The following is an 18111-nucleotide window of genomic DNA, read 5'->3' on the forward strand; positions in this document are numbered from 1 at the left end:
TCACAGATAATAAAGAATGCCCACTCTCAGGTTAACACACACACACCTTTACTTGACCAACTTCAACGGTGTACATTCCTGCGCTTACAAACACACCACTTGCATCACTTTACACAATCCTTACACAGTGACTTGTATCAACACAAGCAACACAAAGACAAATCATAGTCACTATAGGACATCTTCCCAAATTCTTCATAATACTCATGTGAAACCACATTGTATGATAAGGCATATTATGCATACAAGCTTCTCATTTTGAAAGCCATTGAACAGCTTTATCCATGATCTCACTTTCAGTTATATTTACTTTGGTCTTCAGTTATATTTACTTATGATTTGATATTCACTTACTATGTATTGACAAGTCTGTTACAGTAATAAAAAAATAAATCTTTTTAAATGGCAACACTATTTTCCACATTTTGGGGGCTCAGATAGATGTAGGGAAACTCCAGCTTCTTGTTCCGCTCCTCAATAAGATCAGACAGCTCTCTCAGATCCTTCTGAAAATCTGCAATGATCTTGCAAGGGACCTCTTCATCAAACAGATCTTCTGGGAAACTTCCCAATATGTGCTGGAATTTTTAGAGTGTGGTGTAAAACAAAAAAAAAAGTTATTAATAAACAAGTCGATAATGACATTTATGACATAAAAAGCAATAGACATAAAAATGTAAACAATAGTTAATATTATATCAGTCCCAGCAGCAACACTATATGCTAAGGCAACAGTTTGCAAAATGTCTGATATGATTAAAGATTTTCTTGGAACATAATCAACATAGTTTGTTTTTGTTATAATGTAACAATAAGACAATGGAAACCACCGTCATGCAATATAATATAATGGAACACACACAAGAAAGATATTCAGAATTTTAAAAAGATGGATTTTTTTTACTTTTGTTAAATTGAATTTGCAGTTTCAGTGAAAACATGCAGTTTGATTATGAACAAAAACTCACCTGATCTGAAAATGTTTTGCTCAGCAGGCTCAGGACAGCCATGGCATTCACTGTCGTACCTATATCAGGTAAAGTCTCCAGAATGGTGTCCATTGTGGTCTGGCCATTCTCCTTGGGAGGGGGCTTTCTGAGGGCAGTGGGGTAGTTGGGCATCCAGCCGCCAAAGTCAAACTGCATGGGGCAATTGGATGCAAGAGCGTTAAGACAAAGTCAAACTGCATGGGCCAATTGGATGCTAGAGCGATAAGACACGAGTTAAAAAAAGAAAAATGGAATGTGGACGTTGTTAAATGACCTGTCCGCCAAAGTCCAAATGAGGCATACATGTCACATTTGGGTCAGACATTTAAAACAAAATTTAAAACAAGGAAGTCCAGTGAGTGCACCACTATCCTAAGTTATAACATGGACAGTGTGTATGGCCTGTGTTTATGGTAGGGAGGTTTTCCTTTGCCCATTGGGGTCTCTGAGCTCATGTGTTATGGACTAAGGTGTTGATCATCTTTGCATAATGTTGATTCATAAAATAACATTGCTTGGTTTGGAGAGTGGTCAGGAAGCATAAAGGGAGGTTTTCCATTTCAGCAATAAGCCCCTAGAGGCCGTAGGTTACACTGACTTTAGAAAAGCTTACTGTAGTAGCGTTGTTAGTCACGACATGCAAGCAAAGTGCCTAAAACCCCCCTTAGCTGTTCTAATTAATATATTATATCCTAATAAAGCTGTTCTTGAATTTCCCCTTGGGGATCAATAAAGTATCTATCTATCTATCTATCTATCTATCTAATGAAAATGAAGGCACAGTTTTTATAGCCATACATGCGTGTTCACTTTTGGCTCCTTGGCTATCAATTTGGTAATGATAACGGGCTATTTGACGTCTTTAGAACACTAAACATGTCAAATGTTGAGTTACTCCAGTCTACATTATTTGATTATTATCTGATGATGCGGCGCAGCACCTCTTAGGCTAGAATAAACAGACACGCAAATTGCAGAGAATATGAGCTTATACCAAAGCCTAAAAATGTCATATGAACATAGACTCTTCCTACTTATTGATCCTGATAATGAGATAATGTTTGATAGTTCTGGAGACATGGATGAATAGTTATTATACAATGTGGAGGTATTTAAGGATTAAGTCCCACCCTCCATACAAATGAATGGCGGAGGCTAGGCTAGTAAATCCAGCCATTTCATAGTCAACGCCATATTGAACAATGGGGCTCGGATCCAGCGCCAGTCGGCTCTGACAGCATTTCCAAAGCTGGAAATGACGCATGGACCAATGTTGATTTTTATTGGATGTTCTGTGAAAAGAGAATCTTCCTCCAGTTCACAGGCTGGCGATAATGCACATACCTTGCCACCTAACAAGAAGAAGAAAAAGTTGCTCAGGAACGCGCTTGGAGTCCGAGTGGAGTCGCCCGTTTGGCTGTAGCCAAAGTCCTTTTAGGCAAGTCCCCCCTCTCGGCGGCTATATTGCAACACTTTTTGGGCACTTATCTGGCATCTATTTCGGCAGAAATGCGCTTGCGCAAGGCTTTACGACACTAATCTCGCTCCAGCGGCGAGATCACAACACATGATTGGCACGATGTCTTCACAACACACCACATTATTGGCTCAATGTATTCATAACACAGCACGTGATTGGCTCAATGTATTCAAATGTTGACGTTTTGCCGCAGAAAGGGTGTGATCTGTGTAGACAACTGCGTTACAAACTAACCCCATGCATTTCTATGGAGGATTTTTTGAGCAAACCAACATGCACGGCCATGAGAGCTCGTGCTCAACACGGACTTTTGTGCACAGAGCTGGTTCCAAATGTTCCATGCGGCGCCATACTTGAAAATGGCGTATGCTAACATGCCAAAGCTAATCTGCACACTCTTGACAATGTCTGCATGCATGTTCTGTACCATGTGCTTTCGTTCCTTGTCTCTGCCCCTCACCTAAGCTATGTTCCCTAATTATTGCCTTCATTGCTTTCCACCTGTGCCCTGTTAGTCTTGTTAAGTGTTGTGTACTTAAACCCTGTCTTGTGTGTTTTGCGGGATTATTTCGTCTCTTGTCAGGTTCATGCCATGTTCTTGTCTATTATGCTATTGTCAGTCTAAGAGTTTGTATTCTCGTTAAGTTTTCTGTAAAGTTTATGTGTGAAAGAAGACACGTTAAAATCTAGTTTAATACCACTTCGGTTCCACTGAATCTACGTTTGGGTCCAATCAGCTATCCTGGCCTACTGGCCCTGACAATAAAAGACAACAAGGCAATGGCCTGCTCTATCTCAAGTCAATGGGGGCTTTCTGAATGCAATAGATTAACTAGGCATCCAACTGCTAGTGTTAAACTGAAAAGGGTCGGCCTGGGTTTGATTCTGGGCATCCAACTGCTAGTGTTAAACAGAAAAGGGTCGCCTGGGTTTGATTCTGGGCATCCAACTGCTAGTGTTAAGCTGAAAAGCATCAGCCTGGGTTTGATTCTGAACACACTGGTGAGAGACCATGGCGCTTTTGGATAAAAGTGTCAACTAAATCTCAGTTCACTTTAAAAGGGGCGATCATTTTATTGATGATGTACTGTATGTGGTGGAATATGCTGCTCTTTGTGCCATTTAATTGCCCTTTGAGGATGATTTGAATTGAATTTACCTGTCCATTGTTGACAGCAGCATGTTGAGCGGATGCAGTGAAGATCACCATGGTAACAAACTTGATGAGATCGCTCACTGTCTGAAAAGACTCAGGTATGCCTGTGGAGGATTAAGACATTGACATGTAAATAAAAAATCTGCACAAAACACAAAACAACTCCATCAGCATAAAAGTGCATTCACATCTGTGAAACATCAGATGACGACAAAATGAACTGAACTCCATGCAGTCATGACAGCACAAGGAATTGGCGGCCATTGATCCGTGTGTGTTCTGACATTCTAAATTCCTGATGAAATACCATGAAATTCCCCAGTTTTGACCATGAAAGTGTTGGGTGACATTTACTAAAATATATTTGAAAATATATTTTAGAGTTAGGTCTTTTTTATTTGTTATTTTTTATTCCTAAAAGACAGTATTACTGCACACACCTGTGTTGCTCCTTTCCAGGAATCCATTGGTGAAAATCTCTCTGATCCAGCTCTGCAGTTCTGTGTCCTTCTGCACATGCTCATCAGATGTGTAGTAATGTTGCAAGACTCCTGTTACATACCTGCAGATGACCACATGATTCAGTGTCTTATATAGTTGCAAAACAAATGTCTGTATACCTGAGGTCATTGTGAAAGTTAACAGTGAAATCATATTTAAATAGTTTGACTCTTTTTTTAAACACGCACACACACACACACACACACACATAAGGGGGGGGGGGGTACAATCTGCAACCCTACTCTGACTTTCCAATGGTAAGCATACTTGTAGATGATGTTCCACAGTTGTATGCCGTCATCTCTGTAGTAGTAGTTGGGGACATCCTCCAGGCCTCTCTCAGAGATGTTCTCAGGCAGACAGAGGGAGCTGTAGGTCAGGGAGGAGGTTCCACGCTTCAGCAACTCGGACAATGACTCTCCACCAATGCCGGCATTCTAGGATTATACATAATGAAAGGATAAAGTATAAAATACCACAGTTTACCTAACATCATAATCAAATATTAGATGAAACTAAAATGATCCTTGTTTACAAATATACTTGTATAGTATATCTCTATTGCTGCTGTCGGATGGAAACCTAGTAAGTCCTTACTTGTGTTTTTTGTTTTGTTTTTTCGATGCATTGTTGAAATATTTTCACAAAACAAGTTTTTTTCCTGAAAATGAATGAATTTGGACATACAAGGTTTCCACCCGACAGCAGGGATCATATCAACATCTATTTTTTACGGTTTCATTATGTAAAGCTGTATGCGTACCAAGGTAATGGATCCATCGTCGGAAATCAAGCGACTTCTTGCCAGGATGTTGATGTGGAGTGTGTAGCGGGTGTGGGGAACGAGGAGCTACAAGGAAAACAATAAAGAGAATGTTTAGCATGTGGTATGTTTAGCATGTGGTACAGACAGTTGCTAAAGGCAAATTAAAATAATAATATACTTGGATAATAATATACTTGGAACTAATTAGATAGATAGATTCAGAGAGTACTAACAGCATCTCCGAATTCAAATGATCAGCCCATTTGATGCTCTATTTTTCTGATCATTCTTGGATATTTGTTGGTATTGGTATTTTATTTGTTCTTCCTGGAACACTGAATTGTTTGGTAACAGGCCTCACACCAGCTAATGCACGTGAGATTTTACAGGCGCGTAGCAAGCGTGGGGGATGTGGGTGTTACAACGTACACACTTTTGCTGGAACACGATTCTATCCCCAACACTTTTTGTCAGATTAAATTTAAAGTAAAATATGGAAATAAACGCTCCCCTAAAGAGTTGGAACCGTATCTATAACGAGACACAAATAGGTCTGTTGATTTGATTGAACGGTCATCCAGCCAATCACATGAAGTTAGAACCAGAGCCGCTCTGATCAAATTCAAAGTGTGCGTCTTTCAAGTCTGTGCTGCTGCTTGGGTCTGCATTGTAACGTCTGCAGTGAGCAGATTTCAGATAGAATTGAAATTGTTACCGCATTATGCTAATTTAGTAAACCAAAATTCACTGTCTGACTGACAGTTTTTGTCACAATGCAGGGAGTCAAAGTGAAAGCGGGGTGCGCGCACCAAGGCACCTGTTTCTGCAGGAAAACCTTTGGCTACTGTTCTCAAAGCATTATGCTTTCTCATGATCTGCAGCTTTTCTCAAACTATGGGCCTCCTCAACAATTAACCTAATGGTCCACGGAGCCGCGAAATTAAGTTATGCCCGGTGCTTCACACGTCTGCTCATTTGCAGCATACTTATTCATTTGGTGTCATCAACTATATACAGTAGACATAGCCCAGTCAGCACACATACAGTACGTCTCCAAGACGCTTGGAAAGGAACAGCTTAATTACATCGCGTTCCATTGATTTAGAACGTCTTATTTTATCTGATCTTACAAACGGGCGGCGTCAAGACACATTTGAGTTCTACATCGGAGATAGAACGCTTATGAGCGCTCATGCAATGTGTGCGTCCCTGCAGCAAGTGAAACTGTAGCCTAACGTGGGCTAGAAGCAACAATAGTCTAAACAACAACGTGGCTTCCTGTAACTATCAATGGAAAAATGCATAGAAACTGCTAATCATAATCTTTAAATTGATATTAATTAAGCTGGCTATATGCAACACAATTTATTTATATTCCCTTTGCATATGTTTGGGTAGACTTCAAACGTTTTTGAATTTGAGCTTACAGTTCTGCGTCCTTTACATTTATTTAATAGGTATTAGTGATACCTCGAAATTAGGCTGCTGTCTGTTAGGCAATTTATTGTAGCCTGCTAACCCATATGCACAAAACATAATTTCTGAAATGATTTCTTGATTTATAACATGAGATATGTCTCCATGTAGGGTAGTGTCAAATAGTGAAGTGATAGCAAGTAGATCATGTAGGCCTACATGTCACATGAGCCACACATATGAGGGCCGCTGCTTCTTCTGTCCCTCCCAGACTGCATTAAAATGGTGTGTTTAGCAATCAGAATTCCCCTTTTTTTTTCGGGGGAGAAACTCCCGGACACCAATATAGTCCTCACCCCTCTCAGAAAATACTTACAACGTCCCTGTAGGGAGTTATTTATAATTTGGCCAGATTGTTTCATTTTCCTATCCCACAACCCCCACACTTTTAAAAAGCTTGATACGCCTCTGGATTACACCCGCAGATTCAATACCTTGAAAAGAGGGTGCGGGGATGGGAGGTTCCGCAATGTTGCCATGGCAAACACCTCAGACAGCAGGTGAGTTCTCAGCAGGTGAGAGTCGAGCTCTTGCATGCTGAACTCTGCTGCCCGCACAAAGATCTTAGCCAGCAGCCAGTCATGCTTGGGGTCGGTGGGCAGGAAGATGGGGGTTTGATGGGGTCCAGCCATTTGACCTAACTGTGGAGAAATTACAAATCCATGAAACTAGAACAGTGTGACGTTTATACACAGTGCAAACAAACTGTTTTAAACTCTAAAAGATTAGATGTTTTTTTGGTCTTGCCTATTTCTCCTAAACATACTTGAGGTCAATTTCTCCTAAACAATTGAGCTCAGTGGATACCAAACCAAAACAGGCTTTGACTGTAACATGAATTAAAAATATAGCTGCAAGCAGCAATGCGGGGGCCAAGCAGTGCGCTATAGCAGGAATGGCATCGCCATGCCATGAGCAAGCACTCACAGCAAGTTTGATTGCCATTGGTTAAAGAAGGGCTGAGAAATAAGCTTATTTACTTTGTTACAGCGCCCCTAGAGGCCAAATTACACCAATGTCCTTGTGCGCTCTCACAATCAGCTACCATGTCCCTCTACCAAGTTTGGACTTCATACACCAAAGTGTTGCTGAGATGTGAGCTCAATTTCTTTATTACAGCACCCTTAGAGGTCAAATGAGACCACTTTCCTTGCATGTCCTCACAATCAGCTAATATGTCCATGTATCAAGTTTGGACTTCATCCAACGAAGCGTTGCTGAGATATGAGCCCACTTCTTGTATTACAGCGCCCCCTATAGAGGCCAAATGATGCCAATTTCCTACTGTGTCCTCACAATGAGGTACCAAGTCCCTGTACCAAGTTTGGACTTCATACATCAAAGCGTTGCTAAGATAGGAGCTCACTTCCAGTATTGCAGCGCCCCCTATAGAGGCCAAATGATTCCAATTTCCTAGTGCGTCATCATAATCAGGTAACAGGTCCTTATACCAAGTTTGGACTTTTTACTCCGAAGCGTTGCTGAGATACAAGCTCACTTCCTGTATTACAGCGCCCCCTATAGAGGCCACATGATGCCAATTTTGTAGTGCGTCCTCACAATCAGATACCAAGTCCCTGTACCAAGTTTGGACTTCATACATTAAAGCATAGCCGAGATGTTAGCCCACTTCCTGTAAGGCGGCATTGTCTTAAGTATCGTTTGTGCGGCTCGGTCTGAAGATCATCTCCGCCAAGTTTTGTAAAAATCGGATGAAATTTGTAACCGCTGAAACTTTTCGTAGTGTTTGGACCAAATCCAATATGGCGGAGGTCCAATATGGCGGAAAGTGATGGGATAGGGGTCGATGAACTCGGGATGTTCCAAGGATTAAGACGCTACCTCAATTGTGAAAATCAGACAAAAGAGTCAAGGATCACGTGCATGAACGCATGTCCAGCATTGAACTGGTGGTGGCGCTAGAGTGTTCAATGTATATGCATAAAAATTGCTGTGAGTGATTGGGACAGTGTCCTGACTAATGGTATCGAGTTTTGTTATGTTAACTCAAAGCGTCACAGAGATGTTAGTCCACTTCCTGTTTGCCGGCTTCATCACCATATTTGATTGGCTGTCACGGGCAAACAAAAATTAAATTGAAAATTCTGACAAGTATCGTTTGTGCGGCTCGGGCTGAAGATCATCTCCGCCAAGTTCTGTGAAAATCGGATGAAATTTGTAACTGCTGAAACTTTTCGTAGAGTTTGGACTAAATCCAATATGGCGGAGGTCCAATATGGCGGAAAGTGATGGTATAGGGGTCGATGAACTTGGGATGTTCCAAGGATTAAGACGCTACCTCAATTGTGAAAATCAGACAAAAGAGTCAAGGATCACGTGCATGAACGCATGTCCAGCATTGAACTGGTGGTGGCGCTAGAGTGTTCAATGTATATGCATAAAAATTGCTGTGAGTGATTGGGACAGTGTCCTGACTAATGGTATCGAGTTTTGTTATGTTAACTCAAAGCGTCACAGAGATGTTAGTCCACTTCCTGTTTGCCGGCTTCATCACCATATTTGATTGGCTGTCACGGGCAAACAAAAATTAAATTGAAAATTCTGACAAGTATCGTTTGTGCGGCTCGGGCTGAAGATCATCTCCGCCAAGTTCTGTGAAAATCGGATGAAATTTGTAACTGCTGAAACTTTTCGTAGAGTTTGGACTAAATCCAATATGGCGGAGGTCCAATATGGCGGAAAGTGATGGTATAGGGGTCGATGAACTTGGGATGTTCCAAGGATTAAGACGCTACCTCAATTGTGAAAATCAGACAAAAGAGTCAAGGATCACGCACATGAACGCATGTCCAGCATTGAACTGGTGGTGGCGCTAGAGTGTTCAATGTATATGCATAAAAATTGCTGTGAGTGATTGGGACAGTGTCCTGACTAATGGTATCGAGTTTTGTTATGTTTACTCAAAGCGTCACGGAGATGTTAGTCCACTTCCTGTTTGGTGGCTTCATCACCATATTTGATTGGCTGTCACGGGCAAACAAAAATCTAATTGAAAAATCTGACAAGTATCGTTTGTGCGGCTCGGGCTGAAGATCATCTCCGCCAAGTTCTGTGAAAATCGGATGAAATTTGTAACCTCTGAAACTTTTCGTAGAGTTTGGACTAAATCCAATATGGCGGAGGTCCAATATGGCGGAAAGTGACGTAATAGGAGTCATTGAACTTAGGTCAGTCCAGGGATTCCAACAGTGCCTGATTTGTGAAAATCGGATACACCGTTCAATGGTCACATGCGTTAATGCAATCCAGTTTTGACCCATTGGTGGCGCTAGAGTGTTGGGCATAGAGTTCTGTAAATTGGTGAGAGTGATCATGGGACAGTGCTGAATCAGTGTACCAAATTTCATAACTTTAGACCCAGCGATTCAATTTTCGGCCAGATTTTGACCTGTTGGTGGCGCTAGATGGCTGGGTTTAGAGGTCCGTAAATAAGTGTGAGTGGTCAGTGGAGTGTCCCGAAACTTTCTGCCAAAAAATCTGAACTTTTTAGCCAGGCGTTCTATGGGCTGCCATAGACTCCAATGGCAGACTAATAATAATAGGAAAAGCTAGTAACTCAATGGGTGCCTTCGCAGCTTCGCTGCTTGGCCCCCAATGAATAACAATTTAATTCAGTGTCCACTTCTATTTCTAATGCATGTATGCATTCCTCCATTTTGGTCACTAGAAAAACATCACAACATTTTGAAATAATACATTTTCTTTTTATTTTGCTACATTTCAAAAGTGTAATGTGTTTACCTGTATGGCGATGGGCAGCATCAGACCCTGAGGGTTGCAGTAGAGCAGGACCAGGGGAGCGGTGAGGTACTGCTGCCTGCCAGCAACTACATTTCCCACAAGCCCATCCAACATCTTGTAGTCACACAGGAAGATGTTCCCTTTCTGAGTGGTTTAGGTGTAGTGGAGGGCAAACAATACATAGACAGTAAATATAGAAAAGAGTTTAGCATCAGACATAACATGAACTAACTTCACACAGATGAAAAAAAAACATATTTGTGTTTTTCTACAAACATTCATGATTGAAGCTACACTTCAATCAGTCCAGTCCAAAGTTTAACGTGTCCCAAAACAGCTGTCAATTAATCACCAAACGTCAAGAGGGTTGAGTCTGGATGACACCGAGTTTTAGACACTGAGTTTTTGAAGTTAAGAAATATTTTCGTAATAAAAATGGTCATTTAACCAATAAAGGCTGAAAAAATGTACAGTAAAACTGTAGGCTATATAGTACATGCAACCCAGCAGAAGACTATTATAGGCTATTGGCAAATCATTGAGCATCATTCACACATTGTATTCTGCACAGTCTCTACACGTGGCGCGCTAATGTGTCTAGGCATACTGTAAATCATTCAAAATGTGTGAAAGTCATTAGGCTGGAAGCGTGTCTACTGTCAGTGACTAATGCGAGAAGCGGGTTCTGTGTTGTAGGCTATGCATTTTTCCGACACTTGGCTGCAAGCTCCCCTCCCCCACCCCCTTCTTTCACACGTATCCAGGGTTTGCGCAAGTAGCCTAAATAGGCCTATATAAATAAATTAAGGACATACAATCCTTAAAGCTTAACGTAGCCTACATGTAGATTAATGTCCCAAAACGTCAACAAGTCGTTTTATGCGCTCATTATATATGGATTTCTATGAAACGTCACGAAAACATGCGTGCGCAACCAAGAGGCAGAAAGCACCATAGAACAGCATAGAGCAATGCAAAAGAGCAAAAGAATAAAATGAGTTTTTGTGCTGACAACTGCACCAATTCGAAATCACGATGGTTAGAGAATGTTAAATATGTTCAATATCCCAAACGGAATGCATGTCTTCGCCAAAAATGACAAAATACGATGTTATGCAATAACCCATTATGGGGTATACAATAAAATCCGATTGTAGCTTACAGCAGCCGACTATTTAGGTTAAGTTTATAACGTTGTGGACGGCCACCAAGCGTCTTCTGCCCCACGGCTGCGGCACAGTCTTGAGTGACCGGATTTGTTTTCCTTTGTCATATGAATGCTGTCATTTTGTTAACATTACTGTTAAGGAGATGCTGTAGGCAAAGGCTATATTTCAACCTCGTTAGTGTCAGAACTATTCACAAGGTTTCTGGGCAGCATTTTTATGTTCTGTTAGCAAGCGAACTTCTCATGACTACCGACAAAGTAGCCTACTGCCAGCTGACGAAGCTCTCATTTTAAAACATTACTGAGAGACAGGCACTATACAATCAAGAAATCTTGCCACTGAATCCAAAACTATGTTTAACATTATGTACAAAGCTTAGGCTACAGTGGATTAGCATGTTGCAGGGGCTGCTAAAAACAGAGAAACGCACTGAAAACTCGGCCAATCACAGCCCTTGCTGTCGAATGCGCCGTCTGGTTCGACCGTTGAACGCCACAGCGGACTATGCTGCCCCCAAGCGGCTGCAGTTGTACTTACATGTCACCCAGCTGCGTGAATCACCATGATCGTGAATGAAGTGTCAATTTTTAACGGGGACCCTCTGTATAATGGGGTCTTTATTGGGCCATGCTACCTTTCCACCAACTTTAATGAATATTGGATATTGTTCTTTTTAGTCATGGCCTGTACATTTTAAAGAAAGAGAAATGTTTCCTATCAATGGGCTTTTCAGCAAATTAAATGTAATTAGATAGTATTCTCAGTTAATTTGCACAAGGCTATACTGTGCTCAAATCTACTGATTCTTTCCTAAGCAAGACTGTTGACCAATGCGTTGCCTACCGCTATCTCTGCCTCCAAGGTGGTTTCTCCTAGAAGGCCTTTGACCATCTCCTCTGTGACGAGGAAATTCTCGGGTAGCTTTGAGCAGCGCTGGATCAGCATGGGGTTTAGGCCATTCAGGAACTGGTAGCCAAAGAACTCGTCCTCGTCCCAGTGGTCCTCAACGTATTCTGCAATGCATTCCATGTCAGAACATTTGAAACAGGTAGGCCTACAGCCAGTGCTATGTTCTCATTATGCAATTCTGAATAACAACGAGTACCAATGGTTTTGTTTGTGATGTCACAAAGGATCATATGCAGCTGGTCGATGCTTTCCCAGGATTCTCTGTTGTCAGCTAATCCATTGAGCTTCAGATAAATTAACCTATACATACACACACACACACACAAACAATAATGATCCATAATTACAATTGACAATTGTGAGCGTCTTTGTAGTTATAAAATATATATTATTACTAATGTTGAAGGAGGCAGCACACCCATCCACAATCAGAATGTAAGAAAAATATAAAAATATAGAAAAAGTAAAAAAAAAAACACTTAGACACTTACTGCTTTCCTGCCGTATAAGAGAACTCTGTTTCCTTCGAGAAAGAGAATTGAAGTTCCTCTGGCAAAAGAAGGCAAGATTCGTAGTTGATAATCCGGGGCAGGCTTTCAGCATACACACTCCACCTGTAAAAGGAATATACATGAGAAATGGAAAGGGTATTTTAACTTAGACACTTTGCTGTCACACACAGTTAGTTTTGGTGTATTGCCCACATACCTAATTAACTTCTGCCGTCCTTCTAGCTGACTCTTCCTTGTCTTTTGGGCAACTGGGTTGGTGTCCTGGAACACAAGCAAAGCTGAAATAGAAATGTAATACCATTATGAAGGTCAATATTAACTGACTGTTTTGTCCAAATTGTGACTGAATGAAGTTGTTACATGTGTGTGAATGACATAGACTAGAGCCAGAAAGCCCCCCCCCCCCCCTTCTTTCTGTTTTTATACAGAAAACTGTTCTGTTATATATGAATTGAGGCCATGCCCTGAAACAGGAGTGCCTACCTTTGGCAGGTCTTAACACAACAGTCTCATCGCTGCCAAGCCAACGGTAACAAGGAAACAAAATGGCATCCCCCTCAGGCGTCTTCACAGTGATCTTATCACAAAACCATTGGTTGTCAAGGCCCAAAAATGCCTGGGTGCGGAGCTTTAAATAGATGAGTTCGCCTAGGGACGATTCACTCTCCAACGCAATTGTTCGCTCCTGTATAAACATATGACGATGAAGTATTAAAATAAATATATGAAGAGTATGTTTGCAAAAACAGGAACAGATAAACATTGAAAATCATTTTCATCAAACTATTGTAGTTTTTTTTCTTTTATGTGATTTCTGCTTTAAATGCACTTACTGATCCTTTGGTAAAGCCAAACGACAAAAAGCGCTTGTGTAGATTCTCCTCCTGGCTCTCAGCGTCAGCACCACGCAGTTGGACGTAAACGTAGCTCGTGGTGCCAGAAAAGGGGCGGGTTCCTGTGTGTGCCGTCATTGTGTAGCTCGCCATGGCTATTCTGCAAATGAGTGGACACAGATTACTTAGACACACAGATTACTTAGAGAAGACAACCAACATGATGAAGACACTAAAAATAATTCCAAGGAGAGAGAGAGAGAGAGAGACTCTATTCTCATTCGCTCACAATGTTGCTGTTGTAAAATGCTTGACAACATTTGATAAATTGAGCAGTAAAGAGCAATCTGTGGTTGCCAAAACAAATCTTTTCTCACAGACGTGTGTTCATTGGGATAGGAGTATTTTTCCCCGTTTATATCCTGATGGTATTGTGTTGTGCACAATGCCCCTCAATGATGTGTGTGAATGCTGGTACGAGTGTAAATGTGGTACTTGTGTGCTGCTTAAAATGTCCCATTTTAGAGTGTACTCACGTTCCCATCTTCATGTTAGTGCGTATTTTGCCTAGCAAGATGTCTTGTCTTTGTTTCAGGCAGGCAGGCAGAGAGACAGACAGAGAGACAGAAAGACAAACAGACAGATAGAGTTACAGACAGAGGAAGAGACTTACCTTTGTAAATATCTTTCTCTCGTTAAAAGAGAATGTGTGCTGTTGTGGAGTACACCCAGACCAAGAGGAAGAGATGCCCTCTGAGAAGATATCTGCACATGCAGCTTAAAAAACTCCCCTTCTTAAATACTCAAGCACCACATACCTACCTGCCTACCTCTCAACGATTGTGTAATATAAAACTTTTTGACAGTTCTTGAACCGGTTAAACAGGATTGACCCTTTGTACCATCTTCCCAAACCAGGCTGTGTTAAGGGCTCAGTCTGAGCAATTACATTGAGCCCCCTCATTACATTGATATACAGAGCCAGTGCCAGGATTTTTCTTTGTGTAGCAATACCAGAACTTTCATTGACTGGGCAAAGATGTAGCAATACCAGATTTATTTTTTTTTACATTTTTTTTATTTTTTTCTTTGCAACAATGACAGAGCGCACACTGAATAGATAGGTGGGGGGATTTGTATTTGTAGTGCCCTCCAGAATTGTTGCCACCTTTTGTAAAGTTGACTAAAAACAGGTATGAAAAATAACTTTTGGTGATTTATTTTAATCTCCAACCTTGAAGGGAAGCAAATTCTGAGCATTCTGAGAAAAAGGAAAATCTCAAAGAAATAAATATGTTTTTGTTTTTCAAAAACATGTTACCCATAATTGGCACCCCTGCTTGCAATACCTTCTTAAGCCTCCCTCTGGCAATAAAACAACTCATAATATTCTCATATGACACCCCATAAAGTTGGAGCATACAAACCAAGAGATTTAAAAGGAGCACTCAAGCCACCATGGACCTTAAGCACACTATCAATGTCTCTGTACATTGTCTCAATCATGTCCCTAAACCCAGGGTTAAAGCCAAAGGTTTTGTAGTTTGCCACTCTATCAAAACTTTTTGCTGGTCTAAAGAGATCAGACCAGCTTTGATATTGGTAAGGTGAGAGAAATCCAAGAAATGGATCTGGCGTTCATGTGCCTCTACAGACACTTCAGGCAGAGACTTTCTAATGAGGAGACACAGCACTCAAAAAATCCTCCATATAAATGTATGGGGCTAGTTTGTAACGTTGTCTACACATATACCACCCCTTCCTCGGTAAAACGTCGACATGTGAATACATTAAGCCAATCATGTGGTGTGATGTGAATATATTGAGCCAATCATATGGTGTGTTGTGAAGACATCATGCCAATCATGTGATCTCCTGTTTCACAAGTGTTCATGTGATCTCGCCGCTGGAGCAAGATTGGTGTGAAGCCTTGCGCACGCGCATTTCTACCGAAATGAATGCCCGACGAGTGCCCAAAAAGCGTTGTCAAATGGCCGCCGAGTGGAGGGACTTGCCTAAAAGGACTTTGGTAATAGTTTCTATTATTTTATTTGATCGATTACATTTCTTGAGGTTCTTTTCGTGATCAAAGTGTAACTGACATAAATATGCTGTTACTGTTGTCCTCTTCACTGTTGTTTGGTGACTGTGACACTGCAGCTCAGAGGAGAATCTGGCGTTGCGTCTGGACTTTGACATCCCGTTGGCTGAGAGGGACTTCCTGGAGAAGAGGAAGGCGGTGGTGGGGCATGCTCTGCAAAAGCTGCTAGGGCTCAGCTCACCTCCTCAGACAGATGAGGGTGTGTGTGTGTGTGTGAGAGTGTGAGAGAGAGAGAGAAATAAGGGAGTAAACCAGAGGGAGAGGGGGGTGGGGGGGGGTGCATTGAAGGGAAGATACAGATCAGAGTTAGGTTTCTTGCCAAGTAGGTTTTTTGCATACAATGAATTTGTCTTGTTTGTGTAGATCAAATTAGCCAGAGATGACATTTTTATTTTGCTTGATAATCACTTTTGTTCATAAATGGATAGAGGCTTTAATTTTTCCAACTCTACAAACCAAGTGGAACATTAAAAACAAGAATGCTCTTTTGGGGGCTAAGGAAGGGGGAAAGGCACGCACGCACACACACATGCACACACACACACGCACACACACAAACACGCCCACGGAGAGATGACTCACCTCAATGTGCAAATCATCTAGGAACAGATTGAAAGGGTCTAGAGAGAGAGAGAGAGACAGAGAGAGAGATAATAGAGGACAACAGGTGTGTAGTTATTACACTTGTCTCCAGGACTGACAATGGCAGACGTACAAATATGCCGACAAAAATGTGTGAACAGTACAAAAGTAATTTTGCTGCACTGTTCCTATTTCATGGTAGAAATGGCTGTACTGTTTAGAACCGTTTTGGAAGCCTATTGACCAAAGATTCTAGAACAGAGCTCCGCTCTAGAATCTTTGCTATTGACACATATCCTTCCAGGTCCCGCTGGTGGGTGTGGTTTGCTCGGGGGGTGGGACCAGGGCGATGACTGGCACCTTTGGGAGTCTGAAGGTTTGGGTCTCCAAACTATGGGCATCCTGGATGCTGTCAGCTACATCACCAGTCTTGGGAGCCATATGGTGAGAGACCAGCCCCTCAGACAAGATAAGACGACACACACACACACACACACACCTAGCCCCTCATACAAGATTAGACGACACACACACACACACACACACCTCACTCACACATCTCTGACTTTCAGTGCAGTGTGACCTTTTCTGAAATGCTCTGTGTGTGTGTGTGTGTGTGAGAGAGAGAGAGATAGAGAGAGAGAGAGAGAGAGAGAGAGAGAGAGAGAGTATATATAGTGTGAATATACCACATCATAACCAGTCTTACCTGTATGATTTCCATATAATGTTCTGTCACATATAACATGGCATTATTGCATGTTACAGGGCCATGTCCACGCTCTACGATACTTCCGATTGGTCGCAAAAGGACATAAGTGTGGTCACCGAGCCCATGAAGGTTGAGATGATTAAGAGGTACCAGGACATCATGTCTACTGAGCAGCTCCGTGGCTACAGGGAGGAGATGGATCTGAGGGAGAAGGAGGGGGTTCCAGTCACCTACATCGACATGTGGGGTCTGGCCATCTAACACCTCATCTATGGCAAGGTGCTGAATACAGTCAAGTCAATTCAAGTCAAGTTTATTTAAATAGCACAGGGGTCATTCAGTGTGCTTTACATAAGCAATGGCCCAGAGAAATGGTGCATAAAAGCACAGAAATAGAAACAGAAACAGAAAGCAACAAAACCATAAAAAGGCACGGTTTTACATTACACACACACACACACGCATACACATACACACACACACGCATACACACGCACACACACACACGCACGCATACACACACACACACACACACACACACATACATCCCTCTTTCTCTGTCTTTATCTCTCTCTTGTTCATCTCTCACACAAACAATACAACACACACCCAAACATATACACACACCCATACATACAGTATACACACACCCATAACTTCGTTCAAAACGTATAATAATGCTTGACACTAAACAACAACCTACCCAGTTATCATGGTCATGCTTAAAGGAAGCGTGTTAAAGGAAACCCAGCAGCACTGTGCTGACCACAGGATCCCCTTCCCCCACATCGATTTCTGCCACGTGGAGAACGAGCCCATGGAAAGAGGTGTACGTCTTCGAGGACGAGGAGAACCCCAAAGCACCCATTGTGGTTCACTTCCCCATGGTCAATCTCACCTTCAGGGAGTTCAAAGCCCCAGGTGAGTAGGTGCAAACCCCGACCCCTCAGAAATGATCTTAAAAGTTAAAGGTCACACATTTAGCAGACTCCGGTTAATGGATTAAATTTAGTCTAGACTAAAAGAAAACTTTAATGAAGATATCAATGAAAAAAAAGCTTTTTGTCTAGGAGTAGGCTTAATGCATGTAGGCTACAAGAAGGCTTTGTAGGTCTAATGGCACTGAAGGAATTCCCCTTTTCGTAAATGTTCCACATGCTGGT

The 18111-nt window shown here is 41.8% G+C and overlaps 2 protein-coding genes across 3 annotated transcripts; one reads left to right on the forward strand and one right to left on the reverse strand.

Moving 5' to 3' along the window:
- Positions 1–31: 31 nt before the first annotated feature.
- LOC121718577 (polyunsaturated fatty acid lipoxygenase ALOX15B-like) lies at positions 32–14400 on the reverse strand. 2 transcript variants are annotated; one of them, XM_042103623.1, is made up of 15 exons: positions 14249–14400; positions 13554–13715; positions 13204–13405; positions 12917–12998; positions 12700–12822; positions 12405–12508; positions 12143–12312; positions 10131–10274; positions 6803–7009; positions 4890–4976; positions 4394–4563; positions 4066–4187; positions 3629–3729; positions 969–1139; positions 32–578 (listed from the first exon to the last, which is right to left on the reverse strand). In XM_042103623.1, exons 2-15 carry the CDS (start codon positions 13704–13706, stop codon positions 399–401), a joined length of 2016 nt encoding a protein of 671 aa, XP_041959557.1. In that variant the 5' UTR covers positions 13707–13715; positions 14249–14400; the 3' UTR covers positions 32–398. The 2 variants fall into 2 exon arrangements, with proteins under 2 accessions (XP_041959557.1, XP_041959556.1); XM_042103622.1 differs by having other exon boundaries at positions 13554–13713; positions 14227–14390.
- A 1144-nt stretch (positions 14401–15544) lies between these two features.
- LOC121718670 (cytosolic phospholipase A2 delta-like) lies at positions 15545–17453 on the forward strand. Its single transcript, XM_042103761.1, has 4 exons — positions 15545–15582; positions 15714–15853; positions 16541–16680; positions 17005–17453. Exons 2-4 carry the CDS (start codon positions 15848–15850, stop codon positions 17207–17209), a joined length of 351 nt encoding a protein of 116 aa, XP_041959695.1. The 5' UTR covers positions 15545–15582; positions 15714–15847; the 3' UTR covers positions 17210–17453.
- The last annotated feature ends 658 nt before the right edge of the window (positions 17454–18111 follow it).

Source organism: Alosa sapidissima, chromosome 9, assembly GCF_018492685.1.
Source record: "Alosa sapidissima isolate fAloSap1 chromosome 9, fAloSap1.pri, whole genome shotgun sequence".
NCBI classification, from domain to species: domain Eukaryota; kingdom Metazoa; phylum Chordata; class Actinopteri; order Clupeiformes; family Clupeidae; genus Alosa; species Alosa sapidissima.

What these genes read in the sequence shown, in the direction of transcription:
- LOC121718670 (XM_042103761.1), top strand. An exon ending in CCAGTCTTGGGAGCCATATG is followed by an intron (nt 16,681 to 17,004) that starts GTGAGAGACCAG and finishes TGCATGTTACAG; the next exon opens with GGCCATGTCCACGCTCTACG.
- LOC121718577 (XM_042103623.1), bottom strand. Translation starts at nt 13,706, where the DNA reads ATGGCGAGCTACACAATGACGGCACACACAGGAACCCGCCCCTTTTCT. An exon ending in TTGGCTTTACCAAAGGATCA is followed by an intron (nt 13,406 to 13,553) that starts GTAAGTGCATTT and finishes ATGTTTATACAG; the next exon opens with GAGCGAACAATTGCGTTGGA. An exon ending in CTGCTGTCAACAATGGACAG is followed by an intron (nt 1,140 to 3,628) that starts GTAAATTCAATT and finishes TGCCCCATGCAG; the next exon opens with TTTGACTTTGGCGGCTGGAT.